Source organism: Schistocerca serialis, chromosome 9 (assembly GCF_023864345.2).
Source record: "Schistocerca serialis cubense isolate TAMUIC-IGC-003099 chromosome 9, iqSchSeri2.2, whole genome shotgun sequence".
Lineage (NCBI taxonomy): Eukaryota > Metazoa > Arthropoda > Insecta > Orthoptera > Acrididae > Schistocerca > Schistocerca serialis.
Window position 1 is genome coordinate 61,582,137 of NC_064646.1, and position 17,046 is coordinate 61,599,182.

Genomic DNA, 17,046 nt, shown 5'->3' on the forward strand with positions numbered 1-17,046 from the left:
CTTTTTGGCCAGCGTAGTGCCGCAACTCGACGAGGCATGGACTCAACAAATCGTTGGAAGTCCCCTGCAGAAATATTGAGCCATGCTGCCTCTACAGCTGTCCATAAATGCAGAAGTGTTGCCAGTGCAGATTTTGTCGACAAATTGGCCTCTCTATTATCTCCCATAAATGTGCTAAGCGATTCATGCTGGGCGATCTGGATACACAAATCATCGCTCGAATTGTCCAGAATGTTCTTCTAACCCATCACAAACAACTGTGGCCTGGTCACATGGCGCAATTTCATTCACAAAAATTCCATCGTTGTTTGGGAACACGGAGTCTATGAATGGCTACAGATGGTCTCCAAGTACCAAAAATAACCATTTGCAGTCGATGATCGGTTCAGACGGACCACAGGACCCAGTCCATTCCTTGTAAATAAAGCCCACACCATTGTGGAGGCACCACCCATTTGAACACTTGTTGACAACCTGGGTGCGCGGTATCGTGGGGTATGCGCAACACTCGAAGCTTACCATTAGCTCTTACCAACGGAAATCCTGACTCATCTACCAGGCCATGGTTTTCCAGCCGTCTAAGGTCCATCCGATATGGTCACAAGTCCAGGAGAGGCAGTACAGGCGATGTCGTGCTGTTAGAAAAGGTATTCACATCGATCGTCTACTGCCATAGCTCATTAACACCAGATTTCGACGCACTTTCCTGACAGATACGTTCGTCGCACATGCCGCATTGATTTCTGCGGCTATTTCACGCTGTGTTGCTTTTCAGTTAACACTTACAACACTACACAAACACCGCTGTTTCCGGTTGTTAAGTGAAGGCTGTCGGTGAGAGGCAATGTCTGAAATTTCGTATTCTCAGGACATTCTTTACACTATGGATCTCGGATTATTGAATTCCCTACCGATTTCCGAAATTGCATGTACAATGCGGGCAACTAAGAGTATCATTTCGCATTCAAAGTCTGTTAATTCCCGTCTTGCGGCCGTAATCAAATCGGATACCTTTCCAAATAAATCAGCCGAGTACTAATGACAGCTCCGCCAATGTAATGTCCTTTTATATCTTGCATGCGCGATACTATCGTCACCTGTACGTGTGCGTATCGCTACCCCACACCTCAGTGCAATTTGAGGAATAAATTTCAGAGAGTGTACGTTTGGAACAGAGCATTGTACAGTGGTGCATCATGGACTGTAGGATAAATGGTTCAAATGGCTCTGAGCACTATGGGACTTAACTTCGGAGGTCATCAGTCCCCTAGAACTTAGAACTACTTAAACCTAACTAACTTAAGGACATCACACACATCCATGCCCGAGGCAGGATTCGAACCTGCGACCGTAGCGGTCGCGCGGTTCCAGCCTGTAGCACCTAGAACCACTACGAACGAAAAAGAATCGAAGGCTTTCAGACGTTGTGCTTCAGAAGAATGTCGAAAATTAGGTAGACTTATCAGGTAACGAATAGGAGGTTCTCTACAGAATCGGCGAAGAAAGAAACATAATATGGAAAATCGACGAAGAACGAAATATATGGAAAACACTGGCATGAAGAAGGGATGGGATGATTGGACATGTGTTAAGACATGAGGGGAAAGCTTCCTCGGTACTAGAAAGAACTGCAGAGCTTAAAAACTGTACGTGAAGAGGAGATTGGAATACATTCAGCAAATAATAGAGAATGTAGGGTGCCAGTGCTACTCTCAGAAGAAGAGGTTGATGCAGGAGAGGAATACGCAGCAAGCTGCGACAAACTAGTCAGAAGACTGCAGAGTGAAAATCTCATTCTGGAAACATCCCCCAGGCTGTGGCTAAGCCATGTCTCCACAATATCCTTTCTTTCAGGAGTGCTGGTTCTGCAAGGTTCGCAGGAGAGCGTCTGTAAAGTTTGGAAGGTAGGAGACGAGGTACTGGCAGACGTAAAGCTGTGAGGACGGGGCGTGAGTCATGCTTGGGTAGCTCTCCTTATATACTTTACAATGAAAAATAGAAAACCCACTTGCCCGCGAATGGCTAAGGTCCCGAGTTCGAGTCTCAGTCCGGCACACAGTTTTAATCAGCCATTAAGTTTCATATCAGCGCACACTCCGCAGCAGAGTGAAAATCTCATTGTGACTGATGAATAATTAAAGAAACCATTCCAGATGGTGCAGCTCTCGTATGGCGGAAAAGTTAAGAGTTTGGCGCAGGAGAGGAATTCGCAGTTGATCGCACTGAACTAATCAGAAGACTGGCGAATAATAAAAACAGCCATCACGGATGGTGCTGCTCTCTATGATGATGCTAAGTAAACTCAGCCTCAAGAGGCCTCGAAGGCCCAATGGCACCGGCCGACCGCCGTGTCATTCTCAGCTCATAGTCGCCAGTGGATGTAGATATGGCTGGCCGTTGTCAGTTTACGAGACCAGAGCCGCGACATATCAATAAAGCAGCTCCTCAACTGGCATCAAGAGGGCTGACTGCAGCCCGCTTGCCAACAGCGCTCGGCAGACCTGGACTGTCACCCATCCAAGTCTGACAAGGAGACGGCACGAGCGTGGGGTCGGCGATTCGTCCGAAATTTTGTATGGTGAAAGAGGACCCCTAACACCTCACGTGGTTAAAATATTAGGACGCACTACCCGGAAAATCGCGGGAAAAATCGATCCAAAGTTTCTTAGGTGCCTTATGCGTATAAAATGTTAGTACACTGCCGAGCCGCCGTCTGGCCTCGGTGTTTAGGGCTCGGATTCTTACGCCAGAGGTCTCGTGTTCGATTCCTCCTCTGGCACTTCTTTATTCCTTCTGTTTCATTTTCTTTGGTTATCCCACCAATTATTCAGAAAGTTTCCCAAACCTACATTATCTTTAACAAATTAGTTACACTATTGAATAAAAATTATTTTCTTTTTGTCCAACAACACAATTAATGGCGGTGGGTTTTCTATTTTTCATTGTAAAGTATATAAGGAGAATCATTGGGTTTTTAATCAGAATAACAAATTCGATTGGGAAACATTCAATTTTTATACATATAATAATTATAAACAAGAACCGCAGTGGTAATTATCGTAAAAACAAACAAAGCAATAATTTTTGCGACACCTTGCGCAACATATGAAAGCGAATTTTTTACAATCACAGGGTGTTTGCAACAAAACTGTATAAAAATATGCCCCATTAACATTCACGAAAATGTTTTGAGTTTCTGATAATTTTGAGGCAAACCAGGCATATTGAATCATGTCTCGGAATATTGGTGACGATAACTGATGGTGAATTATTGAATGAATTTTTATACAGTCTTCCCGGGAATTAATTTCACGATTCTCCTGTAACAATGCGCTGTAATTTTGCAAGCAACAGAAGAAAAAAATAAGTGCCGGAGGAGGAATCTAGCCCGAGACCTCTGGCGTAAGGGTCCGACCGCTAACCATGTAGGCCAGACGGCGGCTCGCCAAAGGACTAACATTTTATACTCATAAGGCACCTAAGAAACTTTGGATCGATTTTTCTCGGGATTTTCCGAGTAGTGCGTCCTAATATTTTAACCACGTGAGGTGTTAGGGGTCCTCTTTCACCACACAAAATTTCGGAGAAACCCCGGACCCCACGGTCGTGCCATCTCCTTGTGAGCCAAGCCCGACAGCACTTCGGTGATCTGACGGAACTGGTGTTACCACTGCGGCAAGGCTGTTGGCTATGCATGAAGAAGACAAACACTATTTAGCAATGTTCGTTCTCGTCGGAGCCTCCACACGAATACACCCACGGTGAAGCTTCACACAAAACCAGGACTCATCTGAGAAGGTGACTTGATGCCACTCCTGTGTGCAGTATTGACATTGCGGACGCCACTGGCATCCTGCCTACCTCTCTGCTGGCATTACAAGGGAAGCCAAAACAATGGCCGCCATGAGGACAATCCGTGGTGCTTCAGACGTTGTTTCACTATCCGTGTGGATACTTGTCTCGCTGAAAACAAACCTGCTTCCTGATCCGAGGTACGTAAAGCAACTCTACGATTCCATATAGCCAGGTGGACACTATGTTGCTATTCGCATGGGGTCGCTGAGAACTGGTATGACACAGAGTATGACTTTTCTGAACTAATTTACTCCACATTACAGTCCTGAGGATCCAGTTAACGTGAGCAGCAATATCGCTCAACAATAAACTTGCCAATGTCAAATGGCGACGCATGTTGGCGTACATTTCTACTTCTTACACGAGGCATATCACGAACTGACAGCCTACATTTAAATACTTCACTCGTGCGTAAAACTGAAGCACAAAAGTAACTTCCTTGTGATGTATCAGTGCCAAGTAATATCGCTCAGTCAAATTTGGACCATTTATAAAAAGGACTGTTATGGTATTTTACAGAAGGTAACTGAAGGAAATACGCAATGAGACGAACAGAAATGTCACTTTTATTCTGAAGTCGATGGTTGCACTGAAGACGCCGCGATTCACGATGGTCCTGTGGACATTACAGAAGGCGAGGCATGCTGTGCAACGCTGGCCACAAGTGCGCAGCTCGTGGTCGTGCGGTAGCGTTCTCGCTTCCCGCGCCCGGGTTCCCGGGTTCGATTCCCGGTGGGGTCAGGGATTTTCTCTGCCTCGTGATGACTGGGTGTTGTGTGATGTCCTTAAGTTAGTTAGGTGTAAGTAGTTCTAAGTTCGAGGGGACTGATGACCATAGATGTTAAGTCCCATAGTGCTCAGAGCCATTTCAACGCTGGCCACAAGCTTCTGAGGAGTTGTTGTGGTAGGGCGTCCCACTTCTCCACCAGTGCCGTCGACAGCTGCTCGATGGTCGTTGGTGCGTGTGGGCATGCTGCAGTATATCTCCCAAACGCATTCCACACGTGCTCATTGGGATTCAAATCGGAGGAACTTGGAGGTCAGTCCATTCGCTCACCATCCTCTCTTTCTACCTGTTATGTACGATGCGGTTGCGCACTGTCGTGCATAAAAATGAGGTCAGCGCCGAATGCGCCACTGAAAAAGATACACGTAGAGAAGAAGTACAGTGTCACAGTAACATTGACCAGTGATTCTACCTTGTTCAAAGATTTCCTTTGGTTCAAAGCGAATAGTCGGGTAGCACGCTCTTCGCGCATGAAAACAAATTTAATCTGTTTAGTATTTTCGGACGTACCTAATATGGCGAGACGGGGAACACGTAATGCACCCAGGAACATTGTCCAACATGCTCGCTTTGGTGGTCCACATATTGTGGTGTGGGGAGGCATAATGTCCCAAAAGCGTACTGACCTCCAACTGTTTCAACACGGTACGGTAAACTCATCGTTCAACGTTATTGTGACACCGCACTCCTTTCCCAAGTGCCTCTTTTCAGAGGTCCATTTGGACCGGACTTCATTTTTATGGATGACGATGTGCGACCGCATTTAAGAGAGCACGTGGACGAGCCAATGGACAGGGAGGATATTCAACGAGTGGACTGGTATGCCAGTTCCCCTGAATGGAAAACCGTCGAACATATCTGGGATGCGTTCGGTAGCCATGTTGTAGCATGTCCACACGCACCAGCGACCGTCCAGCACTTGTCAACGGCGGAGGAATGGAACGCCCTATCGCAACAACTCCCACCACCCTCGTGGCCAGCGTGGGAGCACCTTGCAGAGCATACATTTCCGTCCGCGTTGATCACTCACCCTCTCAAGAACCACGTCCCATCTTATTATAATGTCCAGGGGACCATCATGAATCACGGTGTCTCCATTGTAATTCTTGTGTTTGAATGAACACGTTCTTTCCGTTCGTCTCTTCTCATATTTCTTACAGTCGTCCTTTGTACTGCTCTGTAACTCTTCTTTGAATGTACGGTACAAGTTTCAGCGAGCTATGTCACTTTGGCAGTGACACATCATGGGAAGTTTACTTTACTTAACTTTACCACACCAGCGTCTTTCTGATGGAGAGTCTCTACTTACAATCTCCTCTTGTACAGTATGATTTTGCTGAAGGGGGACAAACTGTTGAGATGGCAATGATCAAGAAAGGTTATATGGAAATATGACTGGAAGTGTGTTCCAAGGGAGGAACATCCACTTGAAGGGGGAGATAAAAGATCTTTGACAGCATAAGTTTCAGTGACTGAAAGGCCACACGAGAACACACCAGAAATGTTGTGTCTGTACTGGAGTTTTAGCTCTGTATTTAAAAGGGCAGTGAGTTCCAGCATCAACATGTAGTAGCTACATTACCTTTTGTACCACCAACGACACGTCTTCCAGGAGGGAAGCAGTGTCACCCATAGGAAGTGCCTGTGAGGCGTTGTGGATGGGAGGTTGAACCCATGGTAAGGGTCCACTGCCACCACAATGTGGGGGTTATGTCTAGCCCACGGACCGGTATTGTGAAGATTTACAGTACCAACCCTCGTAAAAACAGCCTCATCTGTGTATAGGATTCATGACAGAAATCCCAGCAGCGTGGTGGCGTATGCGACAAATCGTTGCCGCGGAGGCACGTCCCTAGGTACTAAGGCCTGCACACGTTGTAATGATATAGTTAGTGTCAGCTGTCGTGAAGAATGTTCCACATAGTCGTCCGTCTCACCCCATGCTGGTGGTCAGTCAGCTTGGTGCTGACAAGGACACTGTCACAGATCTTGTATGTCGACTTTCAAGTGGATGTACCTCCGTTCGAATGCACTTCAGGCAACATCTCCCGCAGCTTTACCCTGTTTAGCAGAATCATTCCGTAAACAGAATACAGACTTCTTTCATCAGTTGCTGTGAAAAGTTTATCATTTGTACACTACTGGCTATTAAAATTGCTACACCACGAAGATGACGTGCTACACACGCGAAATTTAACCGACAGGAAGAAGATGCTGTGATATGCAAATGATTAGCTTTTCAGAGCATTCGCACAAGGTTGGCGCTGGTGGCGACACCTACAACGTGCTGACATGAGGAACGTTTCCAACCGATTTCTCATACACAAACAGCAGTTGACCGGCGTTGCCTGGTGAAACGTTGTTGTGATGCCTCGTGTAAGGAGCAGAAATGCGTACCTACTTTGATAAAGGTCGGATTGTAGCCTCTCGCGATTGCGGTTTATCGTATCGTGACATTGCTGCTCGCGTTGGTCGAGATCCAATGACTGTTAGCAGAATATGGAATCGGTGGGTTCAGGAGGGTAATACGGAACGCCGTGCTGGATCCCAAGGGCCTCGTATCACTAGCAGTCCAGATGGCATGCATCTTATCCGCATCGCTGTAACGGATCGTGCAGCTACGTCTCGATCCCTGAGTCAACAGATGGGGACGTTTGCAAGACAAAAACCATCTGCACGAACAGTTCGACGACGTTTGCAACAGCATGGACTATCAGCTCGGAGACCATGGCTGCGGTTACCCTTGACGCTGCCTCACAGACAGCAGCGCCTAGATGGTGTACTCAACGACGAACCTGGGTGCACGAATGGCAAAACGTCATTTTTTCGGATGAATCCAGGTTCTGTTTACAGCATCATAATGGTCGCATCCGTGTTTGGCGACATCGCGGTGAACGCACTTTGGAAGCGTGTATTCGTGATCGCCATATTGGCGTTATACCCGGCGTGACGGTATGGGGTGCCGTTGGCTACACGTCTCGGTCACCTCTTCTTCGTATTGACGGCACTTTGAACAGTGGACGCTGTATTTCAGATGTGTTATGACCAGTGGCTCTACCCTTCATTCGATCCCTGCGAAACCCTACATTTCAGGAGGATAATGCACGACCGCTTGTTGCAGGTCTTGTACGGGCCTTTTTGGATACAGAAAATGTCCGACTGCTGCCCTGGCCAGCACTTTCTCCAGATCTCTCACCAATTGAAAACGTCTGGTCAATGGTGGCCGAGCAACTGGCTCGTCACAATACGCCAGTCACTATTCTTGATGAACTGTGGTATCGTGTTGAAGCTGCATAGGCAGCTGTACCCGTACACGCCATCCAAGCTCTGTTTGACTCAATGCCCAGCAGTATCAAGGCCGTTATTACGGCCAGAGGTGGTTGTTCTGGATACTGATTTCTCAGGATCTATGGACCCAAATTGCGTGAAAATGTAATCAGATGTCAGTTCTAGTATAATATATTTGTCCAATTAATACCCGTTTATCATCTGCATTTCTTCTTGATGTAGCAATTTTAATGGCCAATAGTGTATATCCAAATGTGTAGTACGCGTAACACCATACTGACATTTGTTGCACGCCGCCTTCATGGGGCTGTACTTCCAGCAACTAGTACAGTACAAAGCATCCCACCCTTATGGACATTGCAATGCAATTCATGAATTTCTATCTTTTTAACAAATAGGAGCTGATTGAAAAATGAACTCGAGATTAAAAGGTTCTGCAGCCTGTTTGCTTACCTTTTTCGGAGCAGTGATAGTGAGGATGCCGTCTGAGGATAGTTCTGATGCCACTTTCTCGATATCCACGTCTTCCGGCAACGCGTACTTGCGCCTCAGGCTGCGTGAGATGAGGCCGTGCTCATCTTGACGTTCATCGTGCTCCGCCTCAACCACCACCTGGTTGCCGACCACTTTCACTTTCAAATCCCCTTCTTTGAAATGTTGGACGTCCAAGGTAACCTTTACGCAATTTGAGTTCAGTAAACTCCGTCAGAAGAACGGAACAGGGAGCATGATGTAATTATTGTGTATGTTTTGTTTTAAATAAGATATGTTACAAATACTGAAATAGGCTAAGACGGAACAGGAAAAAAATACTGTGGAACTTGCTGAATGCGATGCATCAGCTTTCATACATTCTAACAAGGAAGAGCTATAAACTTAGGTAAGAAATTTCATGAGATAACGATAGGCACATATACAGATGCCGGTCAAACGCGTACACCAGGAATAAAAGGGCAGTGCATTGGCGGAGCCGTGATTTGTACTCACGTGATTCATATCAAAATGTGTCTGACGAGATTATATTCGCAAAATGGTTCAAATGGCTCTGAGCACTATGGGACTTAAATTCTGAGGTCATCAGTCCCCTAGAACTTAGAACTACTTAAATCTAACTAACCTAAGGATATCACACACATCCATTCCCAAGGCAGGATTGGAACCTGCGACCGTAGCGGTCGCGCGGTTCCAGACGATTATATTCGCACGACGGGAATTCATAAAGGCAGCTCCATAAAGGTGTGGGTGTGCTTACATGGCCAACTGAAGTTATCGTTGTCTGGAAATGGTTATGTTCAACTACTTGGAGACCATTTGCAGTCATTCAGCAGCTTCATTTTTAAGGATGACGTGCCAGAAGGAGGTGTTAGCAGGTACCTTATGACATGGTGTTAGGAGGTATCCTGTGACTTTTGTCACCACAGTGTACGACTAGCTGCAGAAAACGCTAACTGACAGCAAATCCCACTACAGGATGATAATGGGAGATTTCAGTGTGGGTATAAGGCCAAAACTAAACAACTGTTTTTCTGTGCGAGACGTTGGATAAGATATTAGAAACGACAAAGATCATACCTCGTTGTAAGTTGCCGAAAATAATGATACGGAATTCCTACCAGGAGCTTCTAGAAAAAATTGACAAGAACGAAATTCAATGTATTTTTATAAATGAAAAGCTCATTATTGGCTATGTGCTACAGAATTAATTTATTTACTTAATCGTTTTCGGCTTACATTGGTCATCATCAGACGTTAAACGACTAAAGTCGTCAACTAAGGTACAATATTCGTGAACAACATTGAAAGATGTTACTCATCAAGAGTGAAACACGAACACAGAGTAAATGTAATCTTTGACAATGCAGTCGTAATTCAACTAAAAAGTTATAACCTAAACAGTAAAAAAATACAAAACATTAACGCTGAACTCTAAAAACAGTCCTTATACAGCATGTTCGCAAACTCCCGTTACAAACTTCGGGACTTCTACAGGTGAGTGAGTGGATAACATGTTGAATAGGAACGCATGTCTGGAAACGTACCATTTCCGTTCTGCGACGGTTTCAGTTCAGATATGTAACTCCCCCTGCGGGTCCGGGGGTTACAATAGGCCCGAGGTACTCCTGCCTGTCGTAGGAGGCGACTAAAAGGAGTTTCACACGTTTCGGCCTTTATGTGATGGTCCCCTGTAGGGTTTGAACTCTGTTCTTCAAAATTTTCCTGAAGATCGAGCCAATTGGGGAAGGGCGCCTTACATGGTGCAGTATGTCCATCGTGCATTGAGATCTTTAGCCCACTTTCTATTCGTTGCATTGCAGCCCCGCCCATTTTCCATCTCTTGGGCGAGGACACTTTCCTGGGTGCGTTTTCCACCATGCACTATGCAGTGTCGCTTTCTGCGTCGACAGTGACTATGGAATTCTTTGCACCTGATATCCAGCACAGTAGCCAGTCGATTGTGGTGGGGCTGCCATGTACCCTGTTGGTTGTAGCCCCCTGGCCAGACAGGGATCGCTCTGCTGATGCCTGCACTGTCAACTCCCCACATATGCCAGGGGGTAGATGCCAATCCCCCTGCGGCATCGGGACTCCCAGCAATGACCATCCTGCCAGGTGGCCTTTCTTGTGGCTGGGTGGCGCCCGTGGGGAGGGCCCCTGGTCAGAGTGGGTGGCATCAGGGTGGATGACACGCAATGAAGCGTAGTCCATCATCTCTTGCTAGTGGTGAAACATCAGCAGTCTCTAAGCATTCACGAGCTCAACTCAACTCACAGAAGTACAACCCCAAATTGTTTCCCTCCGCTGGCCGGGGTGGCCGAGGGGTTCTAGGCGTTACAGTCTGGAACTGGGCGACCGCTATGGTCGCAGGTTCGAATCCTGCCTCGGGCATGGATGTGTGTGATGTCCTTAGGTTAGTTAGGTTTAAGTAGTTCTAAGTTCTAGGGCACTGATGACCTCAGAAGTTAAGTCCCACAGTGCTCAGAGCCATTTGAACCATTTTTTGTTCCCCTCACTGGCCACACCATGGCAGGAACGTCAGGCTAAGGATGGCAGTGGATCTTATTCACCCCGGTACCTTGTATGTTCGAGAGCTGATGGAGAATCTTTCATGACAATGAAGCCTCAATTTTTTGTTGAGCATTTAGAAGACAAGTTCGAGGAGGTGGAGGGATGTCCAAAATGAGATATGGGTCAGTCTTCATCAAAACAGCATCCTCTGCCCAGTCACGGGCGTTACTCGCTTGTGACAAGCTGGGGGATGTTTCTGTAACCATCACGCTCCACAAGAGCTTAAATATGGTACAGGGTATCATATTTCGCAGGGACCTTCTTTTGCAGTCCGACGATGAACTGCGCGCCAATTTAGAGCGTCGAGGTGTACATTTCGTCTGGCGCGTCCACCGGGATCTGAGGGATAATCAGGTTACCACCGGTGTGTTCATCTTGGCCTTCGAGGGTGATACATTGCCCGAGAAGGTCAAGGTGATGGTCTACCACTGTGATGTGAAACCCTATATCACTCCCCCGATGCAGTGCTTTAAGTGCTGTAAGTTCAGCCATATGTCTTCCCACTGTACTTCCAATGTCACATGTCGAGATTGCCGACACCCATCACATCCCAATACTCCATGTGCCCCGCCTCCTATCTGTGTCAACTGCAGAGATAACCATTCGCCTTGCTCGCCAGACTGCAGGATTCTCCAGAAAGAAAGGAAAATTATGGAATAAAGGCCCTGGACCGACTGACCTACACTGAGACTAAGAGAAAATTTGAACGCATGCATCCTGTGTGTATGACATCGTCTTACGCCGCCACTACAACAGTTCTGGCACCATCAGCTCCGCCAACCCCAGTCACCTCTCAGAGCCGGAAGACTACACCCTTTGGTGGGGGGAATTCCCCCCCCCCCTGTTGCTCCTCCACCACCTACTTTGGGAACAACACCCCTCCTCAACCATCAGGGACGTCTGTCCCAACTTCTAAGCTGGAGTAGCGTCAGTCTTCTTCGGTTTCTCTCGCTAGGAACGGGTCCCTTGGGCCCCTCCCTTCCCAGGTTTCTATTAGTGGGAAATATGACACCCGCCAGTGGCTGAACAGCCCAAAAGCAGCTGGTCATAGGGCTTCACACTCATCCTCAGTCCCAGAGACTGAGCCAGTGAAGTCCTCCCAGCCAGGGAAGCCCAAGGAGCAGCGAGAGAAATCCAAAAAGAAAACCCCTAAGACCAAGGAAATGGCGTTGGCACCCACACCACCGCTACCTACAAGCTCTGTGTCTGAGGATGGGGTGAAGATTTTGGCGTCCGCTGAGGGCCTAGATCTCGCCAGACCCTCAGACGCAATGGATATAGACCGCTCAGGCAATAAGTCAGTGGTAGCAGGTGACTCTGAGGCGTAAACTGCCTCACTGTATGTTCGATCCCTTCCCAGTCTCACGATGTCATCCTCCAGTGGAATTGCGGTGGTTTTTTCCACCGCCTGGCTGAGCTATGGCAACTATTAAGCTTCACACCTGCTATCTGTATTGTCCTCCAGGAAACCTGGCTCCCAGAAATGCGAACCCCTGCCCTCTGCAGCTATAGGGGTATTACAGGAACCGTAGCGACTATAATCGAGTGTCAGGTGGAGTTTTTGTTTATGTCCTAAACTCAGTCTGTAGTGAACCTGTGCCCCTTCAAACCCCTCTTGAAGCTGTGGCTGTCAGAATATGGACGACGCAGGAAATAACTGTGTGCAATGTATATCTTCTTCCAGATGGTGCAGATCCCCTGAATGTATTAACTCCACTGATTGATAAATTCCCTAACCCTTTCCTACTTTCGGGAGATTTTAATGTCCATGACCCTTACTGGCTGAGGCAGAGATGTCGAAACTTTACTGTCTCGGTTTGACCTCTGCCTCTTAAACACTGAGGCCGCCACACATTTCAGTTTGGCTCATAGTAGTTACTCGGCCATTGATTTATCAATTGGCAGCCCAGGACTTCTCTCATCTATCCAATGGAGAGCACATGACAACCTGTGTGGTAGTGACCACTTCCCCATCTTCCTGTCACTGCCCCTCAGTCAGACCCATGGACGCCTGCCCATATGGGCTTTAAACAAGGTGGACTGGGAAACTTGCACCTCTGCTGTCACCGTTGAAGTTCCCCCACATGGTAACATCGATGTGATGGTTGAGCAGGTGACTACAACAGTTGTTTCCGCGGCAGAAAACGCGATCCCTCGCTCTTCAGGGTGCCCGAGGCGTCATGTAGTCCCTTGGTGGTCGCCAGAAGTCGCTGAAGCAATTAAGGAGCGTCGGTGAGCTCTACAGCAGCATAAGCGGCACCCTTCCCTGGAGCACCTCATAGCCTTTACACGGCTCCGTGCCCGTGTTCGCCAACTTATCAAATGACGGATGCAGGAGTGTTGGGAGAGATACGTCTTCACCATTGGGTGCCATATGTCACCTTCCCAAGTCTGGGCAAAGATCAAACGTCTTTTCGGGTATCAGACTCCAACAGGTGGCCCCAGTGTTACCACAAATGACTTGTTATCTGCTGACACAAACGCGATTGCCGAGCACTTTGCTGAGCAGTTTGGTCGAACCTCTGCGTCGGAGAATTGGCCCCCAGCCTCTCGCACTCTCAAACGGTGGCTCGAAGGGAACGTCCTCTCATTCACTACACACCGCAGTGAATCCTATAACACCCCATTTACAGAGTGGGAGCTCCTCAGTGCCCCTGCACATTGCTCTGACACAGCTCCTGGGTCTGATTGGATCCACAGCCAGATGATTAAACATCTCGTATCTGACTACAAGCGACATCTCCTCGTCATTTTCAACCAGATCTGGTGCAATGGCGTCATTCCATCACATTGGCGGGAGAGCACCATTATTCCGGTGCTCAAACCCGGTAAATACCCGCTTGATGTGGATAGCTATCGGCATATCAGCCTCACCAACATTCTTTGTAAGCTGCTGGAATGTATGGTACGTCGGTGGTTGGATTGAGTCATGGAGTCACGCGGCCTGCTGGCTCCATGTCAGGGCAGCTTCAGCCAGGGTCGCTCTACCACTGATAATCTTGTGTCCATCGAGTCTGCCATCTGAACAGCCTTTCTCAGATGGCAACACCTGGTTGCCGTCTTTTTTTACTTACGTAAAGCATATGACGCGACCTGGCGTTATCATATCCTTGCCACATTTTATGAGTGGGGTCTCCGGGCCCCGCTCCCGATTTTTATCCAAAACTTCCTGTCGCTCCATACTTTCCGTGTCCAAGTTGGTGCCTCCCATCGTTCCATCCATATCCAGGAGAATGGAGCCCCGCAGGGCTCTGTATTAAGTGTCTCTCTATTTTTAGTGGCCGTTAACGGTCTAGCAGCAGCTGTCGGGCCCTTCATCACACCTCTCTGTATGCAGACGACTTCTGCATTTCGACCTGCTGCTCCAGTACTGGTGTTGCCGAGTGGCGCCTACAGGGAGCCACCCACAAGGCGCAGTCATGGGCTCTAGCCCACGGCTTCCAGTTTTCAGCCGCAAAGTCGTATGTCAGGCACTTCTGTCGGCGCTGTACCGTTCATACGGAACCAGCACTTTACCTTAATGACGATCCACTCACTGTAGTGGAGACATATCGATTCCTACGACTGGTTTTCGACGCTCGATTGACTTGGCTCCCTCATCTTCGTCAGCTTAAGAAGAAGTGCTGGCAGCACCTCAGTGCCCTCCGTTGCCTGAGCAACACCAGTTGGGGTGCAGATCACTCTACGCTGCTGTGGCTCTACAGAGCCTTTGTCCAATCCTGAATTGACTATGGGAGTGTGGTTTATGGTTCGGCAGCGCCTTCAGCGTTGCATTTACTCGATCCTGTGCACCACTGCAGGGTTCGACTAGCGACAGGAGCTTTTAGGACGAGTCTGGTGACCAGTGTGCTGGTGGAGGCTGGGATCCCTCCATTGCAGATCAGACGTACACAACTGCTCGCCAGTTACGCAGCACACATTCGTAGTCCCCCTGAGCATCTGAATTACTGTCTCCTTTTCCTGCTCACGGCAGTCCATCTCCTGCATCGGCGGCCCAGGTCGGGGCTAACGATTGCGGTTTGCATGCGGTCCCTTCTCTACAAACTGGAGTCCTTCCCTTTACCACCTCTACTTGCTGTCCACTCACGTACGCCTCCATGGTGTACGCCGCAGCCACAGCTTCGTCTGGACCTTTCACGTAGCCCTAAGGACTCTGTTAACCTTGTGGCTCTCCGCTGTCACTTCCTCTCGATTCTTGACGTGTTCCAGGGCTCTGAAGTGGTTTACACCGACGGCTGATGGTCGCGTTGGCTTTGCCTACGTTCACGGCGCCCATATTGAACAGCATTCCTTACCTGATGGCTGCAGTGTATTCACTGCAGAGCTGGTGACCATGTCGCGTGCACTTCAGTATCTCCGTTCATGCCCTGGAGAGTCTTTTCTTTTATGTACCGACTCCTTGAGCAGCCTGAAAATGGTTCAGATGGCTCTGAGCACTATGGGACTTAACAGCGGAGGTCATCAGTCCCCTAGAACTTAGAACTACTTAAACCTAACTAACCTAAGGGCACCACACACATCCATGTCCGAGGCATAATTTCGAACCTGCGTCCGTAGCGGTCGCGCGGTTCCAGACTGAAGCGCCTAGAACCGCTCGGCCACTCCGGCCGGCAAGCCTGAAAACTATCGACCAGTGCTACCCTCGTCATCCTTTGGCAGCGTCCATCCAGGAGTCCATTTATGCCCTGGAACGGTACAGTCGTTCAGTGGTGTTCGTCTGGACCCCTGGTCACGTCGGAATCCCAGGCAATGAACTTGCTGACAGGCTGGCCAAACAGGCTACACGGAAACGACTTCTGGAGATGGGCATCCCCGCAACTGACCTGCATTCGCTATTACGCCACAAGGTTTTTCAGCCCTGGGAGATGGAATGGCAAAATCTCAGTACGCACAACAAACTGCGAGCCACACGAATGAGTGGAAGTCCTCGATGAGGGCCGCTCACAGGAACTCTGTGGTTCTCTGCAGGTTCCGCATTGGCCACGCCTGGGCGAGCCACGGCTACCTCCTGCGCCGTGAAGACCCACCTCAGTGTCTGTGCGGCGCCCGGTTGACAGTGGCCCATATCCTTCTGCTCTGTCCTTCTTTGGCTGCCCTGCGACTTCATCTTCGGTTGCCGGACTCGTTATCATTGATTTTTAGCAGACAACGCCTCATCGGCTGATATGGTTTTTAAGTTTCATCCGTGAGGGTGGGTTTTATTATTCGATCTGAGTTTTAGCGCCTGTCCTTTGTCCTTCTGTGTCCTCCACCCTAGTGCTTTTAGGGTGGAAGTTTTAAAGTGTTGCAGGGTGGCTGGCTTTTCCTTTTTATTTTCGTGGTCGGCCAGCCACTGTAATCTGCTTTCTTGTTTTACTCTCTCCTGTTTCTTGCATCTCTCTGTTTTCTTGTCCTCTTTTGTTCCTTGTTGCCTTTCCTTCTTCGTTCTTGCGGTCTTTCCTTGCTTTCCCTTTTGTGTTAAATGACTCATCAGTTTCCAAATGGCTCTGAGCACAACTAGACTTAACTTCTGAGGTCATCAGTCCCCTAGAACTTAGAACTACTTAAACCTAACTAACCTAAGGACATCACACACATCCATGCCCGATACAGGGTTCGAACTTGCGACCGTACTACTTAACAAAGGGTTCGCCGGCCGCGGTGGTATAGCGGTTCAGGGCGCGCAGTCCGGAACCGCACGACTGCTACGGTCGCAGGTTCGAATCCTGCCTCGGGCATGGATGTGTGTGATGTGCTTAGGTTAGTTAGGTTTAAGTAGTTCTAAGTTCTAGGGGACTGACGACCACAGATATTAAGTCCCACAGTTTAAAAAAAAAAAAAAAAAAAAAAAAAAAAGGGGGGGGGGGAGGGGGTTTCACGCAATCGGTCCAACCAACTTTCCGCAACGCGATGCCTACTGCACGTGGTTCCTGCACTGCTGCTTCGACACACCTGTTTCCACAACGAGTTCTGTTCACAGGTTCACAGATGAATGTAAGTTCTCTAGGGAATGTGTTCTGAATTCGCGGAACAGCCATGTCTGGGCAGACGAAAACTCTCGTTCCACGGAT

General features: G+C 48.4%; 1 protein-coding gene across 1 annotated transcript in view; it reads right to left on the reverse strand.

Moving 5' to 3' along the window:
* Nucleotides 1-17,046, reverse strand: part of LOC126419369 (uncharacterized) — a 117,439-nt gene that overhangs the window by 89,302 nt on the left and 11,091 nt on the right. Inside the window, exon 2 of the mRNA XM_050086556.1 lies at nt 8,384-8,605. Within this exon, the coding sequence (XP_049942513.1) occupies nt 8,384-8,605 (222 nt within the window). The remainder of the gene's footprint in view (nt 1-8,383; nt 8,606-17,046) is intronic.